Source organism: Cynocephalus volans, chromosome 13 (genome assembly GCF_027409185.1).
Source record: "Cynocephalus volans isolate mCynVol1 chromosome 13, mCynVol1.pri, whole genome shotgun sequence".
NCBI lineage: Eukaryota > Metazoa > Chordata > Mammalia > Dermoptera > Cynocephalidae > Cynocephalus > Cynocephalus volans.
Window position 1 is genome coordinate 19,390,823 of NC_084472.1, and position 26,854 is coordinate 19,417,676.

At 33.7% G+C, this 26,854-nt stretch overlaps 1 protein-coding gene across 1 annotated transcript in view; it reads left to right on the forward strand.

Moving 5' to 3' along the window:
* Window positions 1–508: 508 nt before the first annotated feature.
* RBBP8 (RB binding protein 8, endonuclease) overlaps window positions 509–26,854 on the forward strand; it is a 74,321-nt gene continuing 47,975 nt past the window's right edge. Inside the window, exons 1-4 of the mRNA XM_063076784.1 lie at window positions 509–742; window positions 3,168–3,374; window positions 15,861–15,903; window positions 22,124–22,219. Of these exons, the coding sequence (XP_062932854.1) occupies window positions 3,266–3,374; window positions 15,861–15,903; window positions 22,124–22,219 (248 nt within the window). The 5' untranslated portion in view covers window positions 509–742; window positions 3,168–3,265. The remainder of the gene's footprint in view (window positions 743–3,167; window positions 3,375–15,860; window positions 15,904–22,123; window positions 22,220–26,854) is intronic.

Sequence of the window (26,854 nt, forward strand, 5' to 3'; positions counted from 1 at the left end):
CATTGCCCTGGGTCCCGGGCCACACCACGGACCCCGCTCCTACCCGGGGTCGTGAGGGGGCCCGCGGCGCTCAGCAGCACGGGGAAGGGGCGTGACGCCGCGGGAACTCCCGCGTGACGTCGCGCGGGCTCCCGGGGGTGGGGGCGGGCCCGGTCGCCTCCGAGCCCGGCCGGCGTCCTCCGGCCTTAAAGCGCGCCCTGCGCAGAGGGGCGGCTTTCCTACCGAGGGTTTGGCAGTCTGGTGAGGGAAAAGGGCGGAAGAGGAGAAAAGCGAGCGACCGTCCCTTCACAGCCCCGGAGGGTGCCTGCTTCCCCGCTGGGGCTTTCGAGAAAACCGAGGCAATCTTGGCAGCTGTGAGTAAGAGGAATCTCCTTCCCCTGACCCGGAGCCCCGGCTCATGGCGGCTACTTCCGGGCTGGACCTGCGCGCTCAGAGAAGGGCTTTGCCTCCAGGGTGGGGCAGGCGCACAGCTCTCGGGCTGAGTCTGAGGAAAGAGGCTGGGCCCGGGTTAAACTCAGCTGGCAGTGGACTGGCGGGAGGACGAGCTGGCGCTCGGAGCTCCTCCTTGTTCTCCCGCGCAGACTGAAGAAGCGCCTCCCCGTGCCGCGCCCTTCCCACGCATGCGCCCACCGCGCCGCGCGCGCTTCCTGCTCCAGTCGTGTCGTTCGCTTTGGGAGCATTTTCACCAGAGGCTGATGGAGAAGGTCCCTGCGATGAGATCCTCTGCGCCTCTGCTTTGCTCGTAAGAGGACCGCACCAACAACACCCTGTGCCGTTTGTTTAGGTCCCTGTGTAACTCGAGGCGCGGCTCTTGTCTTGTGTGAGAATACGGGCGGTGTGACAGTAAATATGTTATTGAGCATCCTCATCGTGGTGGTTTATGCTGCTAAGGGCCACACAGAAAAGTATTACATTATTACAGGCCTGTTGAGGCCAGACTGCAATTTGGGAGGCAAGGCGTACATTTCTGAGAGATTAAGGCGCGTCGTCGTGCAGAAAATAACGGTTCAGTGCCGAGAGAGAGAGAGAGAGAGAGAGAGAGAGAGAGAGAGAGAGAGAGAGAGAGAGAGAGAGAGAGAGAGAGAGAGAGAGAGAGAGAGAGAGAGAGAGAGAGGAGAGAGGAGAGAGGAGAGAGAGAGGAGAGAGAGAAGCCAGCAAACAGTGCTGGGCGTGCAGGATAGGTGCAAAAGTTTTGTGAGCCAGAATTTGCAAGTTTACTCTTGATACAGTGGTTTTACGTGGTTAAAAAAAAAGTACTTGACTTTTTAAACTACCTCTGAAGATCTGTTTCTTGAAGGATGCTTATTTTACAGTATTGGTTTTAAGCTAATATACTGTGCAATTTAAAATCATTAAAGTAATTAACCCTTCATTGAAAACTATTTACTTAATAGAAATAGTTTAATTTTTTTTTTTTTCTGCAGAAAAGTGTAAGAGTATTTTGTAATTATTGTTCTCATGACTTGAGTCCCAGCCCTGGCATAGCCATGTCCTAGCTGTGTGGCCTTGGACGAGTCACTTAAGCTCTTAATGACTGTTTCCCCAACTCGAAAATGAAATAATACTAGTAGCTGTTTTATACAGTTGTTCTAAAGACTAAGTAAAATGATAAATATGAAACAGCACGATCCCTAGTATAAACACTTAATAAATGGTAACTTTTACTGAAAATTATATAGGCCCATTGATTTATCTTTGGAGGTTAAAAAAATAGAATACAAGCCTCTTTGGAAACAGCTGTACTAATGCAGTACACCTACTCCCACTTTTAAAAACTTTCTTATGGAAATGAACATACCCAAGACAGAGACACTAGAAGTACAAATCCTCTCAATACCTGTCCATCACAGCTTCGATAATTGTCAGAGTTCAGCCCTTCTTGTTTCATCTCCCCACCCAACATCCATTTTTTGTTTTAGCTTGAGTGTTTTCAAGCAAATCCCAGATAATATGTCACTTTACCTGTAAATACCTCAGTATATTTCCCTTTAACAGATAATACCTTTAAAAAAAAATAAAATAAAATAAACATGACCACATCATTATACGCAAGAATATTAATAATTCCCCAATGTCGTCTAAAATCCAGTACATGCTTAGTTTCTGCTGATTTTTTTAAGAAGTATAATAGCAATTTTTGAAAAGCCTAATAAAAGTATATTTATTTCTGTAGTGCTTTAAGTATACTAAACACATACTTTTGTTCCCTTTAGAAATATCATTGTTTATTTTAGCCCCTTCATCAAAGACCTCAAGAAATGGTCAGCAAGAGACACTTAAATCAGTTTTGGCACTTGTTAGCAATGGTATGGCATTGGTTAAGGAGCCAGATGTGAGGTTTAGAAGACTTGCTAATCATTTTACCTTTTTAATGGAAGCTAATTAATGGTTTCAGTTTAAGAATACATATTAAAATACTTACTAAACCAGTTGAATTTTATTTCCTCCCCACCCCCCCTTGAACTTCTTAATAGACTCTTGCTTCCTTCAAGGGCTACATAAGTAAAAAACTCAATCATTCACATTTACCCTGAGAGGCACAAAGTAGCTTTATTGTAACTGCCTTGTACCTCTAAATGTAAGATGTATCTGTATTCATAAATCTTGTCTGTGTTTGTGTCTGTATCTTACTCACTGACTTTTCTTATTCTCAGAAAGCTATGTAGATCCTCATGTGTGTTAATACATCTTGCTCTTTTATAACATGTATATAGTTTTATGTACATATATATATACTTGTTAAGTCAAGAATATTTCAGAATGTTTTTCAGTTTTTTGTTTGGTATACTGTTGCATTCCACATCAATTCAAAAGTTTTAAAAAGTAGTAAATTATTTTGTAATGGTTAATCAATACTATGAATGATGGCAAACCTCTCAATATTAGAATCCCTTCAATGTAACATAATTCAGGTAATTACTCCTTTCTAGGAGGAATAAAAGAAAATTTGCCTGAAAATTTACCTTACATAAAGGCCAAATAACTGAAATCAGGGCTTTTCTCACCATTATTGTCTTCTTTCCTCACTCTCTTCCATCCCCTCCCAAATTCTCAAAATGATTGTAGGTAAGTAAGGAAAACTGGAGAACAGCTGGGCTCGTGTTTTTATCCTGACTTCAGATTACATAAAGATAATGCAAAATTTAAGTTGCAATCTATCATTTCAGGTATTTCAGCTGTCCTAAGACAACTTCATATCTATATAATGTAAAAGAAAAAGTCAGAAAACATTAAGCAAATAGAAGTGTGGAGCACATTAAGGAAGATGAACATCTCTGGAAGCAGTTGTGGAAGCCCTAGTTCTACAGATATATCTAGTGACTTTAAGGAACTTTGGACAAAACTAAAAGAGTATCATGATAAAGAAGTACAAGGTAAAATCTTCTTTAAATACTTATAGCAGTATTTGTTGAGTCTGTAGAAGTAATAACTAACGTTGTATGACAGTTTTGTCTATAGAAGGAAGAAATGATCTTTAAGTTCAAAGTTCTCATCTTTATTTTTTTTAAAGTTCTCATCTTTAAAGAATATTTACTATTATAGTTTTTTGTGATTCATTTTTATGGTTCAGTTGTTATTTTGTAACTACAGACAATATACAACAGGATATAGTTCTTACACAACTTCTAGGTACTTACTTGTGGTAATAAGTATGAGATGGTAGAAAAGGTATAGAAATTGTTGACTGAAGACCTGAATTTGGATTCTTGTTTCTGCCTACTTGCTTTATGATCTCAGCCAAGTTATCTAACCTCTGAACTTACTTTTCTTCTGTAAAATTATTTGCAGGATTATTTATAGACATAAAAATACTACTTAAGTCATTTGACAAACCTTTGGGAATCTATTTGTTGCTAAGCACTGAAATACAAAAGTGAATGGCAGTTTACCTTCAAAGAGCCTGCAGTCTAATAGAGGTAGTCATGTAAACAGATAATTATAGTACAATGAAATAAGAACAAAAAAGTTTATGTAAAGTGCAGTGAGTGTACAAAGGATTGATCAATTGTGGTTGGGATGAGTATATTAGTATTATTTGTGTTGAAATCTCCATATAAAGGAATTTTCTATTAAAGAGATAAGCTCAAGGTTTGATATTAAGTTTTATTACACTTTAATTCTGTAACTTTAACATAATACACTTTTCCCATGTGTGAGGAATGCTTAATATTACATTTGTTTCTTGATTATCTATTACAACCACAAGTTTAATCTTACAGCGCTATATAGCTTTAACACTACACTAGAGTACCATTACAACAGGATCCACTTGAATTTAAAGTGTAGTATGTAGGTCTGTATTGGAACTTTCCCATGGCAAATTTAGTAGACAGTAGAACCTTATGATAATAGCCCCATCATTAATTATTGGGTTCTGAAATATGAATCCCAAAAATATTCATGCAAGCCCCAGTATACTTGGAGACACTTGTTCAAGAAATGTTTTTCAGGCGTTTACTATATGCCAGACCTTGTAAATAAGAATAAATCATGTATAGTTCTAGTTTTAAGGGAATTTCTAGTCTAGAATTTTAATGCAGTGTGTCATGTTATCTGGGAACATAAAGGAAGAACTAGGGGTTTGTGTGTGTGGCAGAGGAGGGTTGTTAACTGTCAGACCAGGCTTTACAATTGGATAAATCTAATTAGCCAAGCAAAGAAGATGATGGGAGGAGGGGATAGAATTTTCTGAGAGAATGGCATATGCAAAGTTTGGAGATAAGAGTTTGATTTATGGACACTGTAGACAGCTTGGTATAGTTCTAAAAGGAAATGGAGTGGTGATGGGAGTTTATTGGGGATATGGATAGGATGTGATGTTAGAAATGTAGATAGGTCCAAATTATGTGAAAACGGTATTTGCTTTGCTGAAGAGATTGTCATCTTGCCTTGTCTTTAGCATTAAGTCTAAAACTTTCATTTTGAGTACTTATTTCCATTGATTGGGAGTGGATGTAAGTAGTGCTGTGTTGAGAAGGACACATGTGATGTTGTAGTTAAGTCCCGGAATTCTGGATCTAGACTGCCAGTGTTCAAAAACCATCTCCACCATTTGAATAGCAATGGTGACCTTTACAAGTTATTTAACTTTATAGTGCCTCAGAGTCCTTGCCTATAAAATAAAGATAAGTAATGCCTGCCTCACATTGTATTTAAAAAGCATTTGGAAGAGTATCTGGCACATAGTAAGCAATATGAGTATATGTGTTAGCTGTTCCTATCATTCTGAAGCAGCAACCATAATGTATTATCAGTTACTGCTGTGGACCATCCCAGCTGTGGACAATGGAAATACTACAAAAAGCCTTAACAGAAGTTTCACATACTAATTACTTTTTATTATCCCCTTTATTTATTTTTTTAACTGCTTATCCTAGGAGGAAACAGGAAACAACAAACATAAACATGAGAAAAATGGTTAAGAAATATTAGAAAATTCTTAGTTTCCATCTCTTTTTTGATGGGGAAAAGGCGGATGCTTACTTTAAAAAAAAAAAAAAAAATTCTAGTGAAATCCACATAACAAAATTTACCATTTAACAATTTTTAAGTGTACACTTCAGTGGCATCAAGTACATTCACATTGTTGTGCAACCATCAGCACCATCTATTTCTAGAACTCTTCATCTTGCAAAACTAACTGTACCCACTAAGCAACAACTCCCCATACTCCCCTTCACCCCAGCTTCTGACAGCCACCATTCTACTTTTTGTCTTTATGAATTTGACTACTCTAGGTACCTCATATAAGTGGAACCATATAGTATTTGGCCTGTTGTGACTGGCTTATTTCATATAGCATAATGTCCTCAAGGTTTATTCGTGTTCAGCATGTGTCAGAATTTTCTTTCTTTTTTTATTATTTTTCCCCCTTTGAAACTTTAATTTTTTAGAAAGTTTTACATGTTAAAATAGGATTGGTAGCTATGGAGAGGTTTGAGTTGGATGTTTTGAGATGAGACAAATCCCAGTAGGGCCCTTTCTTTTTAAGGCTGAATAATATATACTATATTTTGTTTATGCATTCCTCTGTAGATGGACATTTGGATTGCCGCCATCTTTTGGGTATTGTGAATAATGTGAATTATATGGACAGATATCTCTCTGAGACCCTGCTTTCAATTCTTTTGGGTTTATACCCTGATAATAGACATCCTACTGGGTGTGAAGTGGTATTTCATTGTGGTTTTGATTTGCATTTCCCTAATGTTTAGTCATGTTGATCATCTTTTCTTGTGCTTATTGGCCATTTGTATATCTCCTTTGAAGAAATATCTATTCAAGTCCTCTGCCTATTTTTTTATCAAGACATTTGTTTTGAGTTGTAAGAGTTTTTTATATCGTTTGTATATTAACACTTTATCAGAAATGATTTTTAAGTATTTTCTCCCATTCTGTGGGTTGCCTATTCACTGAGTTAATTGTCTCATTTGATATACAGAAATTTTTAATTTTGATGTAGTACAGTTTATCTATTTTTTTCTTTTGTTGCCTATGCTTTTGATGTTATATTCAAGAAATCATTGCCAAATCCAATGTCATGGAGCATTTTATGTTTTAAGAGTTTTATAGTTTTAGCTCTTATGTTTAAGTCTTTGATTCATTTTGAGTTAGATTTTGTATATGATGTAAGGTAAAGGTCTAACTGCCTTCTTTTGCATCTGGATTTCCAGTTTTCTCAATACCATTTGTGGAAAAGAATCTTTTCTCCTTTGAAATGGTCTTAAACCCTTCTAGAAAATTATTTGACTCTAGATGTGAGGGTTTATTTCCGGCCTCTCCATTCTATTCCATTGTCTCTCTTTATGGCAGTACCACACTGTTTTGTTTACTGTAGCTTTGTAGTAAGTTTTGAAATCAGGAAGTATGGGACCCCCAATTTTGTTCTTATTCAAGATTGTTTTGGTTATTCGGGTCCCTTGAGATTTCATATGAATTTTAGGGCACATTTTTCTATTTCTACAAAAAATTTTGGGATTTTGATAATGATTGCATTGAATCTGTTTTGGGTAGTATTGACATCTTAATATTAAGTCTTCCAATTCATGAACATGGGATGTCTTTTCGTTTATTAGTGCCTTCTATAATTTGTTTCAGCAATATTTTATAGTTTTCAGTGTACAGCCTTTTGTCTCCTTGGGGAAGTTTATTCTTAGTATTTTATTCTTTCTAATGCTATTAAAAATAGAATTGTTTTCTTAATTTCCTTTTCAGATTGTTCATTGTCAGTGTATAGAAACACAACTATTTTTGAGTGTGGATTTTGTATTCTACTATTTTCCTGAAAGTCTCCATTTCTTAATTGTAGTTTTTTAATGTCTAGCTAAGATAAACGTTAGAAACTCATTTGTTTTTTATCATGAAGAGTTGTAATTTAGCTACCTCTCCTCCTTCACCTGTACCCTTTACAGCTCTATTATGCTCTATTTGATGGATTATGCTGATCCATGATAATATTAAAGCTCTCTTCCAGCATGTAGAATTGATGATGCAGTCAGGATGAAATAGTATTCATTTAGAAAACCAGGTATCAATGGAATGGGGTTATTATTGTTTCACCCACTGATTTTTGTGCGTGTGTGTGTGATTTTATCTTTTCTCTGAAAATGTCAGAACACAAAGTAAACAGTGAAAAGTTATCCCCCCACTCACAAATTAGTAACTATGTTTATTATTTTGTGTGTGTATTCTCTCAGAGTTGTTTTCTGGAGTATGAATATATGTTATTTTTCACTTAAGTTTTAAGATTTTTTATTTTAGGAAATTTTACACATATACAAAAGTAAAGAAAATAATATAATGAACTCCTGTATACCCATCACTCAGCTTCAGCTATTATCAGTATATAGCCAATCTGGTTTTATATATATTCTGTGTACTTTTCTGTCTTTTTTCCACTCAGTTATTTTGAAGTTCCTGACATAATTTCATCTGTAAATATAGTAGTTCTTCTTTATTTTCATGGGATACATTCCAAGACCCCCAGTGGGTGCCTGAATCTATGACAAACTCTATATATACTGTGTTTTTCCCTATATATATATGTGTACCTATGATAAAGTTTAATTTATAAATTAGTTATAGTAATAGATTAATAACTAATATAATAGAGCAATTGTAGCAGTATACCATAATAAAAGTAAAATAAGGATTACTTGAATACAAGCACTGCAATACTGAGATGGGTCAATCTCATAACCAGGATGGCTACTAAGTGACTAACAGGTAGCATCGTCCCTATGCTGGACAAAGGGATGATTCACATCTAGGGTGGGATGGAGTGAGGTGATGCAAGATTTCATCACCTTGTCAGAAGGGTGTGCAATTTAAAATTTATGAATTGTTTATTTCTGGAATTTTTTATTTAATATTTTTGGAACACAATTGACTACAGGTAACTGAAACCATGGAAAGCAGAACTGAGGATATGGAAGGACTATTACTTCAATATGGATTTACAGTAGCGTTTTTTTAGTCTGTTCAAATCTGTATCTAAACAACATCTGCACATTGCATTTGATTAATATATGGTTGTTCCTTTTTTTGGTGTAGTTTTAGTTTGTAATTTATGAGTGAGATTTAGCATTTTTGCTTGTTTAAAGATGATTTGTATTTCTTTTTCTATGAACTGTTTGTATAGTTTATCAACTATTTTCATGGGTTGTTGGCCTTTTTCCTATCAATTTCTAGCAGCTGTTTATATTTGAGGCAGATTAGTTGACTTTAAATATTAGAAAATTTAGAAATTCAAATTTGTTGTTAGTAATGAATACTTTACATTAAATTTGCCCTTCACTTGACTACACTGTTTTCCCCCAGAAAGTCTAGTGTAAAACATTGAGGAAGGATTCTGAGAGCTTTCATACTGACTTGTCATTCATTTAGGGAAGAGTTATTGAATTACATGTGCCAGGCATGGTAGCATTTGCTGAGGATACAACAGTGAAGAAGATATGATGAGTTTTTTGAGCAGCTGTATTTATTTTCTTTAGGAAAATATTTATAAAATATAATTATATAATGAAATGATAGCAAAAATAAATCAGACACGAGATAGTATGTCTTGATAACACTGATAACAATGATATGATAAGCTACGTGGACTTCTTAAAACTGGGAAGAAACAGTCTCCCAACTTCAGTTGAAGAGTAGCATTATCTTCCTTTTGTTCTATACTACCATGATCCCAGCATGTAGGTTTACCAATAAGAACACCTTCAAGTTTAAACTATTAGAGAGTGTTACTGCTACATATTATAAAAAAATTTTATTCTCTGTGACCTAGAAGTGAAGCAAGTATATTTTGAAATAATTTAAATAGGGCCAGATGTACTTGTGTTTTTACTAAACATGTGACAGAGGGGAATTAGGATTCTGCCATTTTCAAGTGTAAGGTTAAATTCTTTATCCTTCAAATAATTGCTTTCTTGTTGTTTTATTACTGGTTTTAAAAAGATCATTAAATTTTTATTATGCAGTGTTCCTATCTTACTCATCTTTACATCCCCGTAGGTAAAAGTGTTTGGCACATAGTAAGAAATTAGTAAATGGTATCTCAATGAATTACAGTTTATAGCTGGATCAATGGAACATTTTTTTGAACTTCAGTTTTTAAAAACCGATTATATATATGAAAATACCAAAGTTTTGTGCCTAAAACTCTGTAATACTTTACTACCCATTTACTTAAAATTTTTGATTTTTAGATAATATTCTACAATGTTGGAAAGGGAAAATAAATCACCACTCTACAAGAATGACATTTAGGAAGAAAAAAAAAAAAGAATGACATTTAACATATGTGCTTTTTGTTTTTATTTCCTAGTCTTAAATGTTTGTAGTTTATTGTGATCAGTCAATGTATGTACTGTTTTATATCTGACTTATTTTTCTGTTATTTTATTATTTATCAAAACTTTGCTTATTTTTTTGTTATATAATCATCATTTTAGAATATTTATACCTATCCATTTTAAACTGGGCCAGTTTTATTTCAGAGCTCTTAATTTTAACAGGATAAAACATTTGTCAGATTTTTTCTCATGTTCTTCGGTGTTGCAGAGTCTTCAGGAGACTCATTTTAAGATGAGGAAGCATCAAGAAAATAAATAACATACTCTTTAATAAGAACAATATGCGATATTCATTAGAGTATAGAATGTACAAAACTCACAAATATTATGTAGTGGATAATTCTTTTAAATTGTGTACCCCTTGTGGCTATGTTCTAGTAGTAATCATGCTCCCAGAAAACTTAGTCGTATGCTCTAAAAAACTTTAAGGGAGGAATACAGCAGTTGTTGTGTGTGTGGTTAATATCCACGTGTTGTGTGAATGATAGGTATTGGATATATGAGGGTACATCAAAAAGTTCATTTAAAGATTTGTAGTATCTTTTAATTCTCTTTCTCCACGAACTTTTTGAAGTACCCTCATATGTTAGACTTGATGAGAGAAGATAACCTTTGGTATATTATAAGATATTGATCAGCTCACTTTTCCCAATTTCAAATCTATATGAATAAACACTATTTTTTTTTAAAAATTGATGTATCATTTAAAAAGATTTTAGTTTGGGCCATGCAAATTTGCTGAAGGCAGGGCTTTTTTAACCTTAGTCCTTTGTCAATGTGTTCCACATAGTTCCATATAAAATTAGATCCTCTAATTGTGTGATAACATCAAAGACATGCCTGGAGGGTACTTAATTTTTTTTGAGAAAGTAGGGGATCCACTTGGAGAAACCAGTATAAGAGTATTTGAAAGACATCAAACATGGACTTGTCTGGACTTTGCAGGTTTTGAAGTATATGTAGGAATCAAAATTGACTCATTACTTTTAAAGCTTTATGTCAGTAAAAAAGGAGAAATGTTATGAATGGTAGCACTTGAGATTTATAATTTTTACTTAAGTAGCTGCATAAATCTGCCCCAGGAACTTACATACATCTGTATACCCTGCTATATGTATTTAGAGGTTGTTTTGTGTGTGTGTGTGTGTTTGCCTCATTTGACTAAATCATAATGAAATGACAGCAGAAATATGCCATTCACAATACAGTATGTGCACTGATCACACTACAATAAGTGACATGCGTTTCTTTTAAAACTAGGAAAGAATAAACAAAGTCTCCCACCTTCTGTTGAAGAATAGCAGTATGCAAACCAGACCATTTTTGTTGTAACCTTCTGGCAACACTTGTGACCACCTTTTTATATCTTTTATCTTTAATCATGAATAGGTATATCCTTTTGTGATTGTTTCTTTCAGTGTCATATGTTCCTTTTAGGACAAATACTGCTACTGTCAGAGTTCAACACGGATTGGTACTGATAATATATAGTCTTCATGCTTTGAATTCAGAATTAACAGGTTGTTTTAATAGAAATTAATAGAAATTTTAGAATTACTTAAATGTCGAAAGTCTTAAAAAAGTGTATACATTTGCGTTCAAATTTGTTTTGCCTTTTTAAATCTTTCAGTATCAGATCTATTATTAAAAGCACAGGTAATAAAATAGAATTTAAAATATTTATTTTTCAGAACACCACTATTTTAACAAATGGTCTCTTGTCCATGCCAGTTCTGCTGTCAACATCACAATCAATGTATTTTCTCTTGTAATTATGTTAATCGAGTTCTGAAAAACTAGGAGATTTGGGGGGAATAGTTGGAAGCCCTTTGAAAAATGGAAACATATGAAGTCTCTAAAATGACAGGATAAATATTTCTTGATTCAGTTTTGGGTTGCTCAGTTTATTTTCTCAGATATTTCATCAAAAATTCCAGAAAGAGAACATTCACATTAAGACCACATATATCAACAGTGAAAGAAATTACATGTGATTTTGGTCCATAACATCATTGTCCTACTCATTATTAAGAATGCTATCAGTAACAGTCATACCTGTTATTTTTTCATTTGCATTCACATCTGTAAATTCAATAAAATTCACAAAAATTCATTTACCATTTTGAGATAATCTTGACAAAGTAAGCACACCTTAAATATGACTACATCTTGTAAAGGCAAGAGTTTTCACTTCAGAATTGAAATAATTTATTAGATAATTACTGACTAGCACAGTATTAGTATTTTTCATAGAAGTCAAATTTCTTCATCTATATGTAAAGCCGCTATTTGTCAAGAAAGGTGATATTAGGCTTACCATTTATAATTTAAAACTGCAAATACCTTGTTTTAAAGTGATAGTACACATTTCATATGGTTTGTTCTGGGTAGAGAACTAAAATAAGTAAGAACAGTGATTTTTGTTTATGTATAACAAATTGAATTCTTGCCTCATTTCTGATATGTTGCTTAAATTTGTTCAGTGTGTTACTACACATATGAGCCCTTGATTGATTCATTTCCTCCAGAATTCATATATGGGTGCGTATAGGGTTAATTATAGTACAGTGCTTGGTCTTTTGAGCACTGTTTCCTCAATAAATGTCTCAGGTTGCCAATGTTACAATCCCAAATACTTTGTTGAACAGGCTACCTGTTCATACAAGAGCTTCATTGTTGTGTAGCTCATTCCTTCCGATGGGTGTGGAGCAGGATTAAAGCACACTTTATAGGGGTTCTAATTGTATATGCCTAATTGACTTGATGAATAGCAAATGCTAAAATTTAAACACACACACATACATACATACACACATAAACCTGTTTTGGGGCCGATCTGCGTGACAGAACAAATGCCTCACAGGTGTTGACTGCTTACAAGATAAAAGAGTAGTCTTTCTGTATTTCCCAAGAATTTTCTTTTGAAGTTTATATGGATTTTCTATCTTACTGTTTCTTTTCTTGGTTCATAGCAAGAATCTATTTCATCTTTGGCTGCACTTTTCACTTCTAAAAACAAACCTGAGTTTTAGAAGTCAGCCAGAATTAAAAACAAGAAAATCTGTCAACAAGTAAGTTTTCACAGTTTGGGAAGGGAAGAGGAGAAAGAAAAACTGCTGACTCAAGTCTGGCCTAGTAGGGTCTCAAGTTCTTCTTTTCTTAATTCTTCAGGAATAATTTGATGCTTTACCAGGTACTTTCAAAGTCTCATGAGTTTGTCTTCATTACCTCACAGAGAAGGAAGCTTCTTAGTCTAGGAACTTGACAGATGGAAAAGATTTTTAAAAAAACAAAACGTGACACAAGTTTTTATACTTAACATTTTTAAAAGATTTTTCCCTTTATTGTTATGTTTTATGTTTTAACAATGTTCCAAATCTCCTAGGGCAAATAGTTTGTCATAAATTTGTTTTAGCTTTTTATTTTGAGCTAATTATACATGTCGTTGTAAGAAATAATACAGAGATCCATGTACCCTTTACCCAATTTTCCCCAATGGTAACATCTTGTATAACTACAGTAAATTTTCACAAGCAGGAAAAAATTGATACAACCTACCAACCTTATTCATATTCCACCAACTTGTGTGTGTAGGTGTAACATGCTCTCGTGTGTGTGTGTGTGTGTGTGTATTTAGTTCTGTGCAATTTAATCCCATATATTCCTGTGACTACCACCAGGGATCCTTCATGCCACCCTTTTAAGTCCCCAGTCACCTTCCTCTCATCCCACCCCTCCAGCTTCTGGCCACCCCAAATCTCTTCTCCATCTCTATAATCTAAAGAATGTTATGTAAGTGGAATCATACAGAATGTAACCTTTTGAGATTGGCTTTACTTAAACTCGACATAATTCCTTTGAGATATATCCAAATTGTTGCACATGTCGATAGTTCATTCATTTTTATTTATCACTAATTCATGTGGTGCATGGGTGCACCAGAGGTTTGGTTTTTTGTTGTTGTTGTTGTTTTAAAAATTCACTTGTTGAAGGATGTTTGGGTTGTTTCTAATGTTTGGCTATTATGAATAAAGCTGCTGTGAACATTTGAGTACAGGTTATCCATAACATTTTTTCTTTACTATCTTATTTATAACATTTTGTTTATTCAAATTACAGGCCATAGAATTGAGGGTAAAATGTGTCATATCAGTTGGACATTTCCTACAGGTGAAATTTGAGATACAGGACAAAAGTGTAACACACCAAAAATTTTCCAGGGCCTTTATTTTTTCTCCAATATCCAGATTTCCTGGCATTAAATCATTACAATTGGGGGCAATAAGAAAAGATGACTTCCCCCATCAATACCTGTATGAGTACTGTTGGAAAATACATAGCTTTCTTTTTTAAAAGTCTTATTTGTCTAAATTGTGTTGTCCAAAAGATGGTACCAAATTAAACATAATGAAAAATCCTGTTCTTAGGAGTAATATGTTAGTTTCTATATACATTGTGTGGAAATCTTTTCTAAGTGTATAACTTACTAGAATCCATGAACTACCAAAAGCAAATAATAAATAATATTTGATTTTTCAGAAATCAGTCAACTAATAGCTGTTAATAGGGGGCTAATTGAGCCCCAAATAAAAGAAATTCTTGAATTGATATAGAACTTTTAAACTCTCTAGACAATTTATTTTAAAAAGTAAATAAAGTGCTTTGCAATTGGGGAAATTATAGAATAGTAAAAGCACTGGTGTAGGAATCAAAAAGTAAATACTGAGGATTTTCCCCTTTATGTTAATCACATTGCAGAAAATAGGGAGCATAGAGAATAATGGAGGGAAAAGCAGTATTCAATTAGAAAAATTTAACTAACATTAGATTTTTGTTGTGTTTCTTTTTAGTTTGTTTTTGCATGTGTTTCGGAATAGTTTTAATTAGAGAGTATACAATCTTGTATAATACATTTATATTTCAAGCAATTCAGTATTGCTAAATAGATTTCATTTTTTTTACTTAGTGATTTTACTATCTGGGTATTTTTCCATCACGTGGTTATATAATATTTTACTTAAACATGTCCCTATTTTGAGCATTTTATATTAATTGTTCAATATTTTTTGTAACAGTTTCTCATAGAGTAGAATCCAACAAGTGAGATACTGATGAAAAAGACTCTTGATATATTAAGTTGCTTTCCAAAAGAATTGTACCAATTTATATCTTCAACAAAGTATGGGAGTAAAGTTTTACAGCACTTTTATCAATATTGGGTATTATAATTTTTATAATTTTGCTAAATGACTGTTTTGGTTTGCATTCATATTTAGTTGCTAATGATATTGGATGTATTTTCATGTTTTGTTTAATGATGTTTCCTTCTTTTGTTAATTACTGTTCATGAAAATTAGAAATGTCACCCTATTTTGTCCATATCTTTCCTTGCAATTTCAATGCCCATCAGCCTGCTTTCTTCACAGTAACTACCTGAGTCCCACAGGCAGTGGTCTTCTCTTATATTTTGTGTCAGACTTAATTAAAATTAAGAATGCATGTAACAGATATCTTGAGATAAAAACCCTAGTGCCCCTTTGCTAAGTACCTTTCTATAACCAATTTTGCTCCTAGTCTAGTACTTCCTGCCATAATCTAGTTTAATCCCAGCAGAGTTGAGCCTAAACACTGTTGCTTTTAGCAATACATAGTCTGTGTCAGAACATAGACCTTCATTTATAGAGAACTTCTAATTATATGCTTGACCCTACTATTAGAAAGGAAATAACACACTTTAGGTGGGGAAAATTTATTCTACTTGGCTGTCATATAATAGTCTAAAAGCAATAATGTTGTAGATATACTTTTTGACCCCAAGGTACAAGTAAGGGGAGTATATATATACTCTACAAACTAATGGGATGTACGTAGTTCATTATTCAGAGGCCAGACTGAAGAGACTTAATGGTGTAGCATTTGGCTAATAAAGGAATTTAGATAACTGCTTTAGAAATAATAAAATGTATAAATAAAATACTGTTTTTTTGTTTTGTTTTTACTTTTCAGGTTTACAACTAAAAGTAACCAAACTGAAAAAGGACCGAATTTTGTAAGTATCAGTATATAACACTGATGTCTTATTTATAAAGTAGTTGGTACTCATTCCCTATTTGACCTCAGTATCTTATTTATAAAGAAATTAGCTTTAGTTAGTATGGGCCTCAGATAATTGACAGTGATTTTTTTTTCCTTTAAAATTCTTAAGTGAAAAGAAAAACTTTGTAATTCTAAGTAGGGCCTTAGTTAATATATTTGCATGGGTATATTTACATTTTAATATAACATATATATTTTTTTCCATAAAGTATTTACTAGGATGAGAACTAATCTGTAAATTCATTTTGATCTATCAGTGGTGTTATTTTCTCAGCTATGATTAACACCTGGAATTCAAAATGCCACAAGAGGGGGAACAGAATAATAATGGGATTTCTAAGCTCATATAAGAAGTGGAAATTAAATGGATATTCTAAGACTGCTTTTAAGTAGTTTGAAATTAGATGAGGATCCCCTGAATTATTTTGATTATTCAGCCCTGAATTCGATCTGCTTTTTAAGGTAGGAGCAAATTTTACTCATGGTTCTTTAGAGCTTCCCCATTCAGGAATCTGAAACAAATGGCATAACAGTGTCAGTACCCATAACAAAAATTAATATCTTTGTGACTAATGACAGTACATTTGCTTTGCAGTATAGTCGTTTCCTCGGTATCCATGAGGGATTGGTTCTAGAACCCCCCACGGATACCAAAATCCCCAGATGCTGAAGTCCCTTATATAAAATTGCATAGTATTTGCATATAATCTACGCACATACTCCTGTATACTTTAAATCATCTCTAGATTGCTTGTAATACCTAATACAATGTAAATGCTATGTAAATCATTGTTATGCTGTATTTTTTAATTTGTTTTTTTTTTCCCCTGAATATTTTTTTATCCATGATGGGTTCAATCAGTGGATGTGGGGCCCACAGACACAGAATGTCACTGTATTTACCTGCGGGCCTCAGTTACTTCATGTTCCTAAAGCTGCCAAGGATATAGCCGACAGCTAGAGTTACTAACCACCCATCAGTACACGTGGTTGTTTCTTCCATTATAATCTAAAAATGAAAATTGGGAAATTTTTCTTCACACCTAGAAAGTCGTGTTTGGAAGTATATAAAAATTTAGAAATATGAAATCATAAATTTTTGAGACAGTTTTTTTATAAAATAATACTTTTTTGATTCTTAATTAGTAGCACTTTTAAAGAAGTGACTTTCGCAGTAAGGAAAATGTGTTCTTTCACACAGAAGGACCAAGAAGGGACATTCTAGGACTGTTTAATCAGTGACTCAGAATCATCAAAGACTCATGTTATTTCTGTCTTTTTTTCTTACCATCCTTAGTGTTCTGGCTTGCCCTCTTAGTCTTGACTCACTGCAAAATGGCAAGATGACCATCATCATTCTGGTCATCACTTGCAGAACATTCTTGTGTCCCTTTTTATTGATTATAAAAGTTTGTCAGAAGCTGCCCCAGCTGACTTCCTCAGACTCAATGACCGTAATTGTGTGGTCATTCCTAAAGAATAACTGGCAGAGGGAATTGAATTAACATGATTAGCTGAGGCTAATAAAGATTCTGACACTACTTGATGTATATTCTAGGACTGAGCAAATAAGTAAATATTATCGTGGAGAGCCCGGATTCTCGCTGTCAGGAGAAAGGAGTTAAATACAGAAAGGGAGACGGTTAGAGTGAAGCCTATTCTGCTGCGTTGGAATTAGAGTTTTCAGTATGCACTCATGGTTTTTAATAGATTAAAAAACTTGATAGACTCTTAATACACTTCAATATCGATTAAAATATTGGTTTTGACTCATGTTTATATTTGTTAGAATTATCTGAATGATTACCAAAAAGAAAAGAAACCTTTGTATATAAATTCTCTCTATAATAAAAATTACTCCAAAAATAAATATAATGAAATTGCATCAGTTGGATGAGGACAATAAGATCATTTTCTTAGTAATAACTAAAATTTCTCTCTATCCACTTGAAATCAAAAAGGGTAAATATCTTTGTTTTACTTAGGAATAAATAGGCTTTTCCTCAGAGGTGAAAATATTTTCTTTTAGTGGTTTGAGATTTAAACTTATGAAATACTTATTCTGTAGTTTTTAAATCTTCATTTTTGTTATAGTCCAGCCAGTGATGGTTTTTACAAACATTGTTAATCAGAAGATGAGTACTGTCAGTGACTTGGTATAGTGATTTTAACACATACTAAACAAAATAGCTAAACAACTCTTTGTTGGAGCAGTTATTCATTGTATTCCCCCCCCCATTTCGTTTGTTTGTTTTGGACACTGCCTTGAACAGGTGGGGATCCCAACCCTTGACCTTGGTGTTACTAACACCACGCTCTAACCAACCAAGCTAACCAGCCAACCCTGAGTTTCCCTTTTTATATATACCATTATGTAGGAATTCTTGTTCCCTCTGATCTTTTCCAACACCAAAAGTTTAATGTTTCATAGTTGATTAGTAGTTAGACAGTGAGCTCTTTGTATTGTACCGTGGTTCATATAACTTGGCTGAAGTTAATGATCTTGTAAATACTGGATTAACAACCATTGATTAGAATGACATCCTTTAAAGTCAAAATCTTGGTCACTTTTAAAAAGCAGTACTTACTAAAACCCAGAAATCACTGTGTTTGCTATTTTATTATGTATTTTAGGCTACATCAACTAAATGTTTTTGAAGGAAATTGGTTTTACTAAAGAATGTAAATGTAACTCATTATTCAGTAGCTGATAATAATGCCTTACTTTACCCTATAGTTTACAGAGCCATTTGATCCTCGTAGCAGTCTTTTAATATGTATTGTAATTACTTTGTACCTGTGTACCTTAAGTAGCTTGGGGTTACACATTTTGGAAGCACAGGTAAGTAGTTAAATTCCCAGAGTAATCAGAGTTAAACGGATGCTTTATTTAATCCCCCCAGAGTAAGTTAGGTTTTTGCATTGTGGAACCAGGAATTTGGGTTTACCTAAAGTACTATAATCCCTCCTTCTCAATGTATTTTACAGTGTATGGTTAGGGTACAGTAGCAGTCAGAGGGTCTTATCTCCATATTGTTAGAATAGCTATATTTGTAAGATATCCTGGTCCTTAGCTATTTTCTACCTGAAAGAAGCAGTTAGAAAATGAATCAGTAGCTATACTATTTGTTCCTCACTTAAGTGTTTCAGACCTGTGTTTTAATGACAGTCAAGTTGCCTCTGCACATGGCTAATGCTTTTCTTTTATACAAATTCATTTAAAAAATTGAACATGTAGAAATGAATATTGTGAGATTATTTGAAAAGTTATACTTCAGCATGATCTACCTGATTCTTTTTTTCTTTTAAATTATTTTTTTTGGCAGCTGGCCAATACAGGGATTGAACCCTGGACCTTGGTATTGTCAGCACTGAGTTCTAACTAACTGGGCAGCCTCCAGTGCCTGATTCTTTTAACTCGCTTATGGACATGGACTGTATCTGGTTTTGCCGATATATATCCATTACTTACTAACTGATTGACTGTCTTAATGGTCAGTTAATGTGATCATCCTGTTTACCAGCCATTATTTAAAGAAGAATAATAACTACTTTATTTTCCATTGAGGAAATAATAAATATGACATCTACCTTATTTAACCACCCAGCTTTACAGCACTTACTAAGAAATCCTCTTTTTAGGTGCTAAAAAATTTAGAAATTCTTAAATATAAACTGCTCACCTATAAATAAACCTTTGTTTTCTTTAATTATTTTTTAAATTAAGCAATTTAATGAATTGCAAAGAAAAAATCCAGCAACTGTGCAGGACTGTTTTCTATCACAAATAGTTTCTTTATAGAGAGTATAACATGGACATATCATTTTGTCCATTTTTTAAATTCATAGTAGTTCCTATTTCTCTCCCTATAGTTTACCCCCACCCCCATATTTGAGATTTGATTTTAAAGTAATGAGAAGACTGGTGTATGTGGTAAATGGGTGTGTAAGAGAGGCAGAAGGGAGAATTTGTTATCTGTCTTATTACAGTTACATTTTCATATACAAGATTTACCCAGTTTCACATGCCAGTTACATTTAAAACATTCAATTACTTCAAAAAGGCAGAAGGCCACAGAAGAACAGAAGGAAAATAATACTGAGTTTCTAGTAAAATACTGCCAGTGGCATTGAGCTTGATGTAGAAGTGAAGATGGTGATTGGTATAGTAATAATTCTTCCTTTGGTGAGGCCCAAGGTAGACCTGTCTTATATTCCACTCTTACCTATTTTTGAAGTTGCGTGACTCTTTTTTTGCATTGTTTGGAATTCATCAATTTGTTTTGTTAAAGACTTTGTTAAATTATTCCTCAATTAGTAGAAGCCCGTTATGTTTACCACTTAGTTGACATGAATATTTTATTAAGTAATTGGAGTTAATTTGAACTTTAACTTAGGATATCCTTTTATGTAATAGTTTGATTTTGAAACAAATGCTATTCTCTGAATCATTCTAAATAGAACAGTAATAGAATATATGAATACGGAAAAGTCTGACAACATGTTACTATTACAAAGTTCTCTGTTTTGTTCATAATTTAAGGAAAAATTCTTTGCTATGAAATTTTCACTCAAGAATGTGTACATGTTTGTGTGTGTGTGTAATTCTCCAATATATGAATCTGAGATGTGTATTTGATTGCTGTATTCTTGTAATATAGATTATTTAGATTAAATGCTAAATTTGAACATATGTTGGCAGCTAACAGTCTGCTGGAATATGACTTTAATTGCACCCCCAGACTTAGACAAGCTATCGGTCTTGGTTATATTTGCCGAATATTTCCAAAATAGGATCAGTGAAAACTTGGTGCTGCTTCTGAATTGAATACATTTTCTAGAAGTATTAGAAAATCTTTTATTTTTTATTAAATGAGAAACAGCCAAATTAACAAACTTTGGCTATCTATTACTATTATTTCCAAATTCTCAGATGTCTACCTATGCTTTCATAACTGTAGTTGTTATATAGCAAGAAGCTGTTGCTCTTAGATGTATTGGTTTTTTGATCAATATAAACTGTTCAATAAATATTTTTAAAGTGTTCCCACTATATTAGGTCCCTGACATTTTGACTTAGTTGTTTTACTTATCTATTTTGCTGCTCATGATATTGCATTCTACATTCTAGCCATTGACACAATCATTTTTGACGTCTTTTTGTGGCAGACTGATTTGCCACCTTATTTAATTTAATATTTTAGATCCTTAAGGGGACTGGAGGAAAATGTTTGAATCACAGTATTATCACGTATTTTCAGCTTTAAGACCACACAGAAAATCTGAATTAAATTTTTAATAGGTTTTCTTAGAATTAAAATATATGCACACTTTATATAATTATGCAATTTTTGAAAAATAATGATGAAAGGTAAGATGTGATACAACCTTGGAAAGTAATCAGATTCAACTAGAAGAAAAGTTTAGATGTCTTTATCATTTCTTTTCCTGACTATAAAATCATAATGGTAAACACTTATATAGACCTTACTGTGTGCCAGCACTGTTCTGTGTCCTATACACACATTAGTACTTAGTCCTCACAAATATCTTATGGGGTAGATACTAATATATCCAGATTTTTTGATGCACAGAGAGTTTAGGTTAATTGTACAAGGTCACACAGCTAGTTAATGACAGAGTGGGGATTCTAACCTATCTGGCATTTGGGTCTAGCTTTTGTGTTCTTCCACTCCACTTTAAACCCTGACTTAAAAGTAATACCAAGTAAGAAGTTTAAGCAACACAGAAAATTAATTAAATAAAAAGTATAAATCCCCCATAATTGGAATAGAGATGATGTGAGTAGAAATATCTATTTACATTAACAAATGTAAACAAAATGATTTTTAGTAAAAGGACATTTTGATAACCATTTTGAGAAAGTTGAATCAATGGTAGCATCAGAATTCATTCCTTTCAACTGTGTTCCAGCGTTGTGTAATAAATGCCTTGTACTTAGGATAATACTTCTGTAGTACATAAAAGTACTTCAGAGCAAACTCTAGTATAATTTGAACGGTGATTAACAAGATATTCAAACCTCACCTTTTAAGTTGTTTTGATACAAGAAATTCATGATTTATAAGTGGTGAGGCCGTACTTTGGAGTTCTTATAACAAATTTTCCTGTTAGAATATTTTTCCCTGAAAAACTTACTTCTTGACTTTTAGAGATGCACAAAGACTAGAAGAATTCTTCACCAAAAATCAACAGCTAAGAGAGCAACAGAAAGTCCTTCATGAAACCATTAAAGTTTTAGAAGATCGGTGAGTCTGGTACTTGGATCTTGAGTAAGAGGTGATTTCTCCCTTAATAGAAATAATTAGTTTTAGTTTGTAATCAGTTCTGAGATTGAAAATTATCTTTTCTCAGCCTTCTGTCACCTTTGAATAAGTACTTTATGAAATTAAGGATGTATACTTTTACAGGTTTGTTTTTTCATTAATTGTGGAGGTCACATCAGTTTGCTCTTTAAATATCTAAGTATTTGATGTAGTGTGAGCTTAAGGATAGTAATGTTCTAATTCATTTGATGCTTTAATTCCATTTTTACTTCTAAGAAGGTAGAAACTGCTTCTCAATTCTGTTTCTGCCTTCTTTTCTTATTCCTGCCATTCTCTTTTCTTTCCTGCATATTTCTTCACTTCCAGGCAGTCTATGGATTCTTCTTTCTGAATATTCCTGAGATAGTGTGTATTCTGAGATAATGTTAATGAGATATCACTTACTTTACCTCCATGCACAGACTTCTTTCTCTTCCACTCGTATCAGGTTAATGCCCAAGATTAGAAAAGGCTTCCAGCATTTCCCTTATATTCCCTTATCTGAACTGTAAATGTTGTTTTGGACTTTACCTACTACAGCAAACAATATTCCTTGCTTTCTTAATAGTTAATATTTTTCCTTTATTATTTTTGTATATGTTACAGAAGGGCTGCATGGTTTGAATTTGCCTTTGTTCCTTTAGTGGCGAAATAATATAATATTCAGCACATAGGTAAACTGAAGTTGAGTATCTTCTACAACTACTGACTCAGTGGATGTGCATTTACTGAAATAGGCAGTGTATTGTGGAATGAAGACCCATGTGCTTTGGAATCACATGCGTATTTGAATTCCGGCTTTACGCTGTGTTCTTAATTCAGATTCAACAACCAATATTCTAGTCCTTACTTTCCTAGGTCCTGCTGTAGTGTGCTACAGTTCTATCCCTAGTATGTGATGGATTAAATGAGATAATGCAAGTAACAGTACACAAAAGAAGTTTGATAAGACTTATCTCTTAACTGGTGATTATGATCTCACGTATATTTAATTTTCAAAGGTTGAGAGTAAGCCATACAACAAACAGATAAGTTGGTGTCAGATTATAAGTACTATGAAAAAAATAAAATTGAATGATGTAATTGAGTAACCACAGGCATTGGGAAATGGAGGGATGCCGATGGATAGTAAGGGATGGTCTTCCTGAAGAGGTGCTATTTGAACTGAGACCTGAATAACAAAAAGGAACTAGTCCCTTGAAGAACTAGAGATGAAAGGAGATAGAAGAGACAAATGCGGAAGTCTAAGGTAGAAATAATTTTGAAATATTTGAGGAACAGAAAGTTCACTGGGGTTTTAGCTTAATGAGTAAAGGGGATGAGTGATAGAAGGTAAGATTGGAAAATTGGGCAGTAACTGGATTATGTAGAGACATAGAAAGTTTGGATTTTACTTGCGATGGATGAAGGCATTGGATGCTTTAAGGAGGGGGATGTTGCAGGTAGCAACAACATTTGCTACATCCAAATGGAGTTGTCAGGTATATAGTTGTATTACAAGGGTACTTGAAAAAGTTCATGGAAAGATTCGTATTATCTTTTAATTCTTTTTTTCCAAAAACTTTCTGAAGTACCTTCATATGAGTCTGGAATTCAGTGGATCTCTTAAGAATGTCTCAAAGAGTATAGGAAGAGGAATAGGGCGGTCTCAGGGCTGAATCCTTGGGCATACTAATTAAGGTTTGATGAAGAATAAAGACCCATCCAGCAAAAAAGATTGAGAAAGGGAAACTATTAAAGTGAAGAAAAGCCAGGATATAGGGCATGACACCAACACTACCTTCTTCACAGGGCTGTATTTATTTCCAGCATTCTTCCTGTTTAGTTGGTTTAGTCAGTTTTTAGCAAGTTGTGTAAGGCCCAAAGTTAATATACTAAAAAAAAATCACAAGATAAAGACTTCATTGTGTTTTGCTTGAATTGGCTTAATTCAGTTGGCCTCCATTTTGTCCCCAAGATAGAGTGTCCTTCATCTTAGCCTTTCAAATAACTTCTTTACGTAATGATTTAAAGTTTGGGCTTCCAGTTCTGTTATCTTTTGCATCATGCACTTCCCTTCCTAAGTGAATTTTCCTTCTCCAGGCCCTTTCTCAGAAGAAATGTTAGTGTATGAGTGACCTCACCCTTCCCATTGGATTCCTCTCCTTTACTCAGTTAATATATTTAATGTTCAAATTATCTTTTTTATTCTTCATTTTCTCAAAACTAAATTCTTTTCTCTTTATGATCTATGCTACCTCTGGACATTAATATCATGTGGGTTCCATGCTGCTTTGCTATTTCTCATCCTAAATGTTCTTTTGTCTTTCATCCATTTACCTTTTACGTCCTTTGGTAGGTGGGTCTATAATTTATTACATGCTATTAATTTGATGGTGGAGAGTGAGAGGATGAGGATTGTGTGGCTCATTTTTTTATGGACATGCTTTTTCTCTCCTTTATACAAATGCTTTTTCTCTTCTTTCTTCAAATACAAATCCAAAATTTCCTCTGGCACACTTTTAAGATTTATCCTTCATTTCGTGAAGCCTCATTTAATTAAACCCGAGATCATCTGTATTTTTAAATGTGGGAGCTGATATGTATTGAGGGTTCACTTTGTACCCAGGCATCTAGTACTTAATCTTCATGTTAACACAAGGTAGATGATAGATCCATTTTGCACGTGAGGAAACTGAGCTGGCAAAGGGTTAAGAAACCTTCCCAGGATTACATAATTAACAGATAATTAAGTTAAATTTGATCCCCTCTCCCCCAGTTTCTTCTTTTTCATGATGCCTTGTCTTTGTGTTGTCTTACTTTGATAAATGTTGTATAAATTAATTATACCTTAAATGATCATTTCAAAGTATTTGTGCTTGACCTAAAGTTACCAAAACAGTTACTCTGAAATATTCACTTTTCAACATTGCCTATTATCTGGTCTGTTTTCTTGAAAGTTTTTTTGTTTTTTGTTATTTTTCTTTTAAATTGCTACTAATTAAATACTACCTTTAAATGTCTGAGTAGGTAACTTTTAATAAAGTTCTGGCTTATTTAAAATTTCATTTTAGTTTTATGTCATATGTAAAAAATGATATCTAGAGCAAGCTTTAAAAAAAGCTGTAAAAATTAATGTTTTGCTGAGACCTTTAAAAAGCAAAATGTATTTTGTTAAAATTTCTAAACAGTAATTCTAAAACTTGCTACATAGTCTTCATAAGATGAAGTGATTTGGGCTGGCTGGTTAGCTCAGTTGGTTAGAGCGTGGCCTAATAACACCAAGGTCAAGGGTTCGGATCTCTGTACCGGCCAGCTGTGAGAAAAGAAAAACATGATTATAGGTATTTTGCACCAAAATACACCAAAAGAGATACTCAAAAATCTTTGTTGAAGGCTTAATAAATAATTTTTTTTTAAAAAAAGAAAGGGCTGACAGGTTGCTCACTTGGTTACAGCATAGTGCTGATAACAGCAAGATCAAGGGATTCCTTACTGGCCAGCCGCCCAAAAAAAAAAAAAAAAAAAAAAAGTGATAAGATAAGTGATTCTTATTTCTTATGTTAATGTTGTGAAAACATCATGAGATATTTAGATGAAAGGAATTACCTAGTAAAGGTAAATTAGATAATTAGAAGTTCTAATTTTATATGGCCCATTTATGTTTTACTACTATTGTTACATTTACAGACTTTCCTTCAAGGAACCAAAGTATTTCACTAAATCTAAGGAACAGTCATTGTGCTGGAGAAGTAGATAGAGTGCATTTAAAAAAAAAACTTAACAAAGCAATTAAACCATAGTTTTCTGATAGAGTTTAATATTTTTAAAGGCATTTTGGCAGCCATAGGAGTCATATTTCAGCTGTCATTAAAAGGAAAATTGGTACTCATAATCAGAAGATTTATTGTTCTGCAACTATTTTTCAAATACTAGACCAGATATCCTCTTTTGTCTTGCTAAGTCATCTTACTCATAGATTTTAATTTAAACATCATATTCATCAGGAGACCTTCTCTAACTTCCTTGACTAGATTAAGTTGCTGTGTGCTTTTATAGTACCTTGTATTTCCACTGTCACAATGTGAATTATACTTTCTATCTCTGGATTTGCCTGTTCTAGATACCTCTTATAAGTGCAATCATACAATATTTTTCCTTTTGTGTCTGATTTATTTCACCTAGCATAATGTCTTCAAGGTTCATCTTTGTTTAGCATGTTTCAGAACATCATTCCTTTTTATGGCTGATTAATATTTTACTGTATATTTATAGTACCACATTTGTTATCCATTCATCTGTTGGTAGACACTTGGGTTGCTTCCACCATTTGGCTATTGTGAATGATTTTGCAATGAATGTTGGCATGCAAGTATCTGCTCACTTGATACTTGCTTTCAGTTCTCTTAGGTATACACCAAGAAGTGGAATTGCTTGATCATGTGGTAATTCTACGTTTAGCGTTTTTCAGAACCACTGTATCATTTTCCATAGTGGCTGTGCCATTTTACATTCTCACCAGCAATTTCTCTACATTCTCATCAACGTCTTATTTTCCTTTTTTGTTGTTGTTTTTTTGTTTGTGGGAGTAATAGCCAT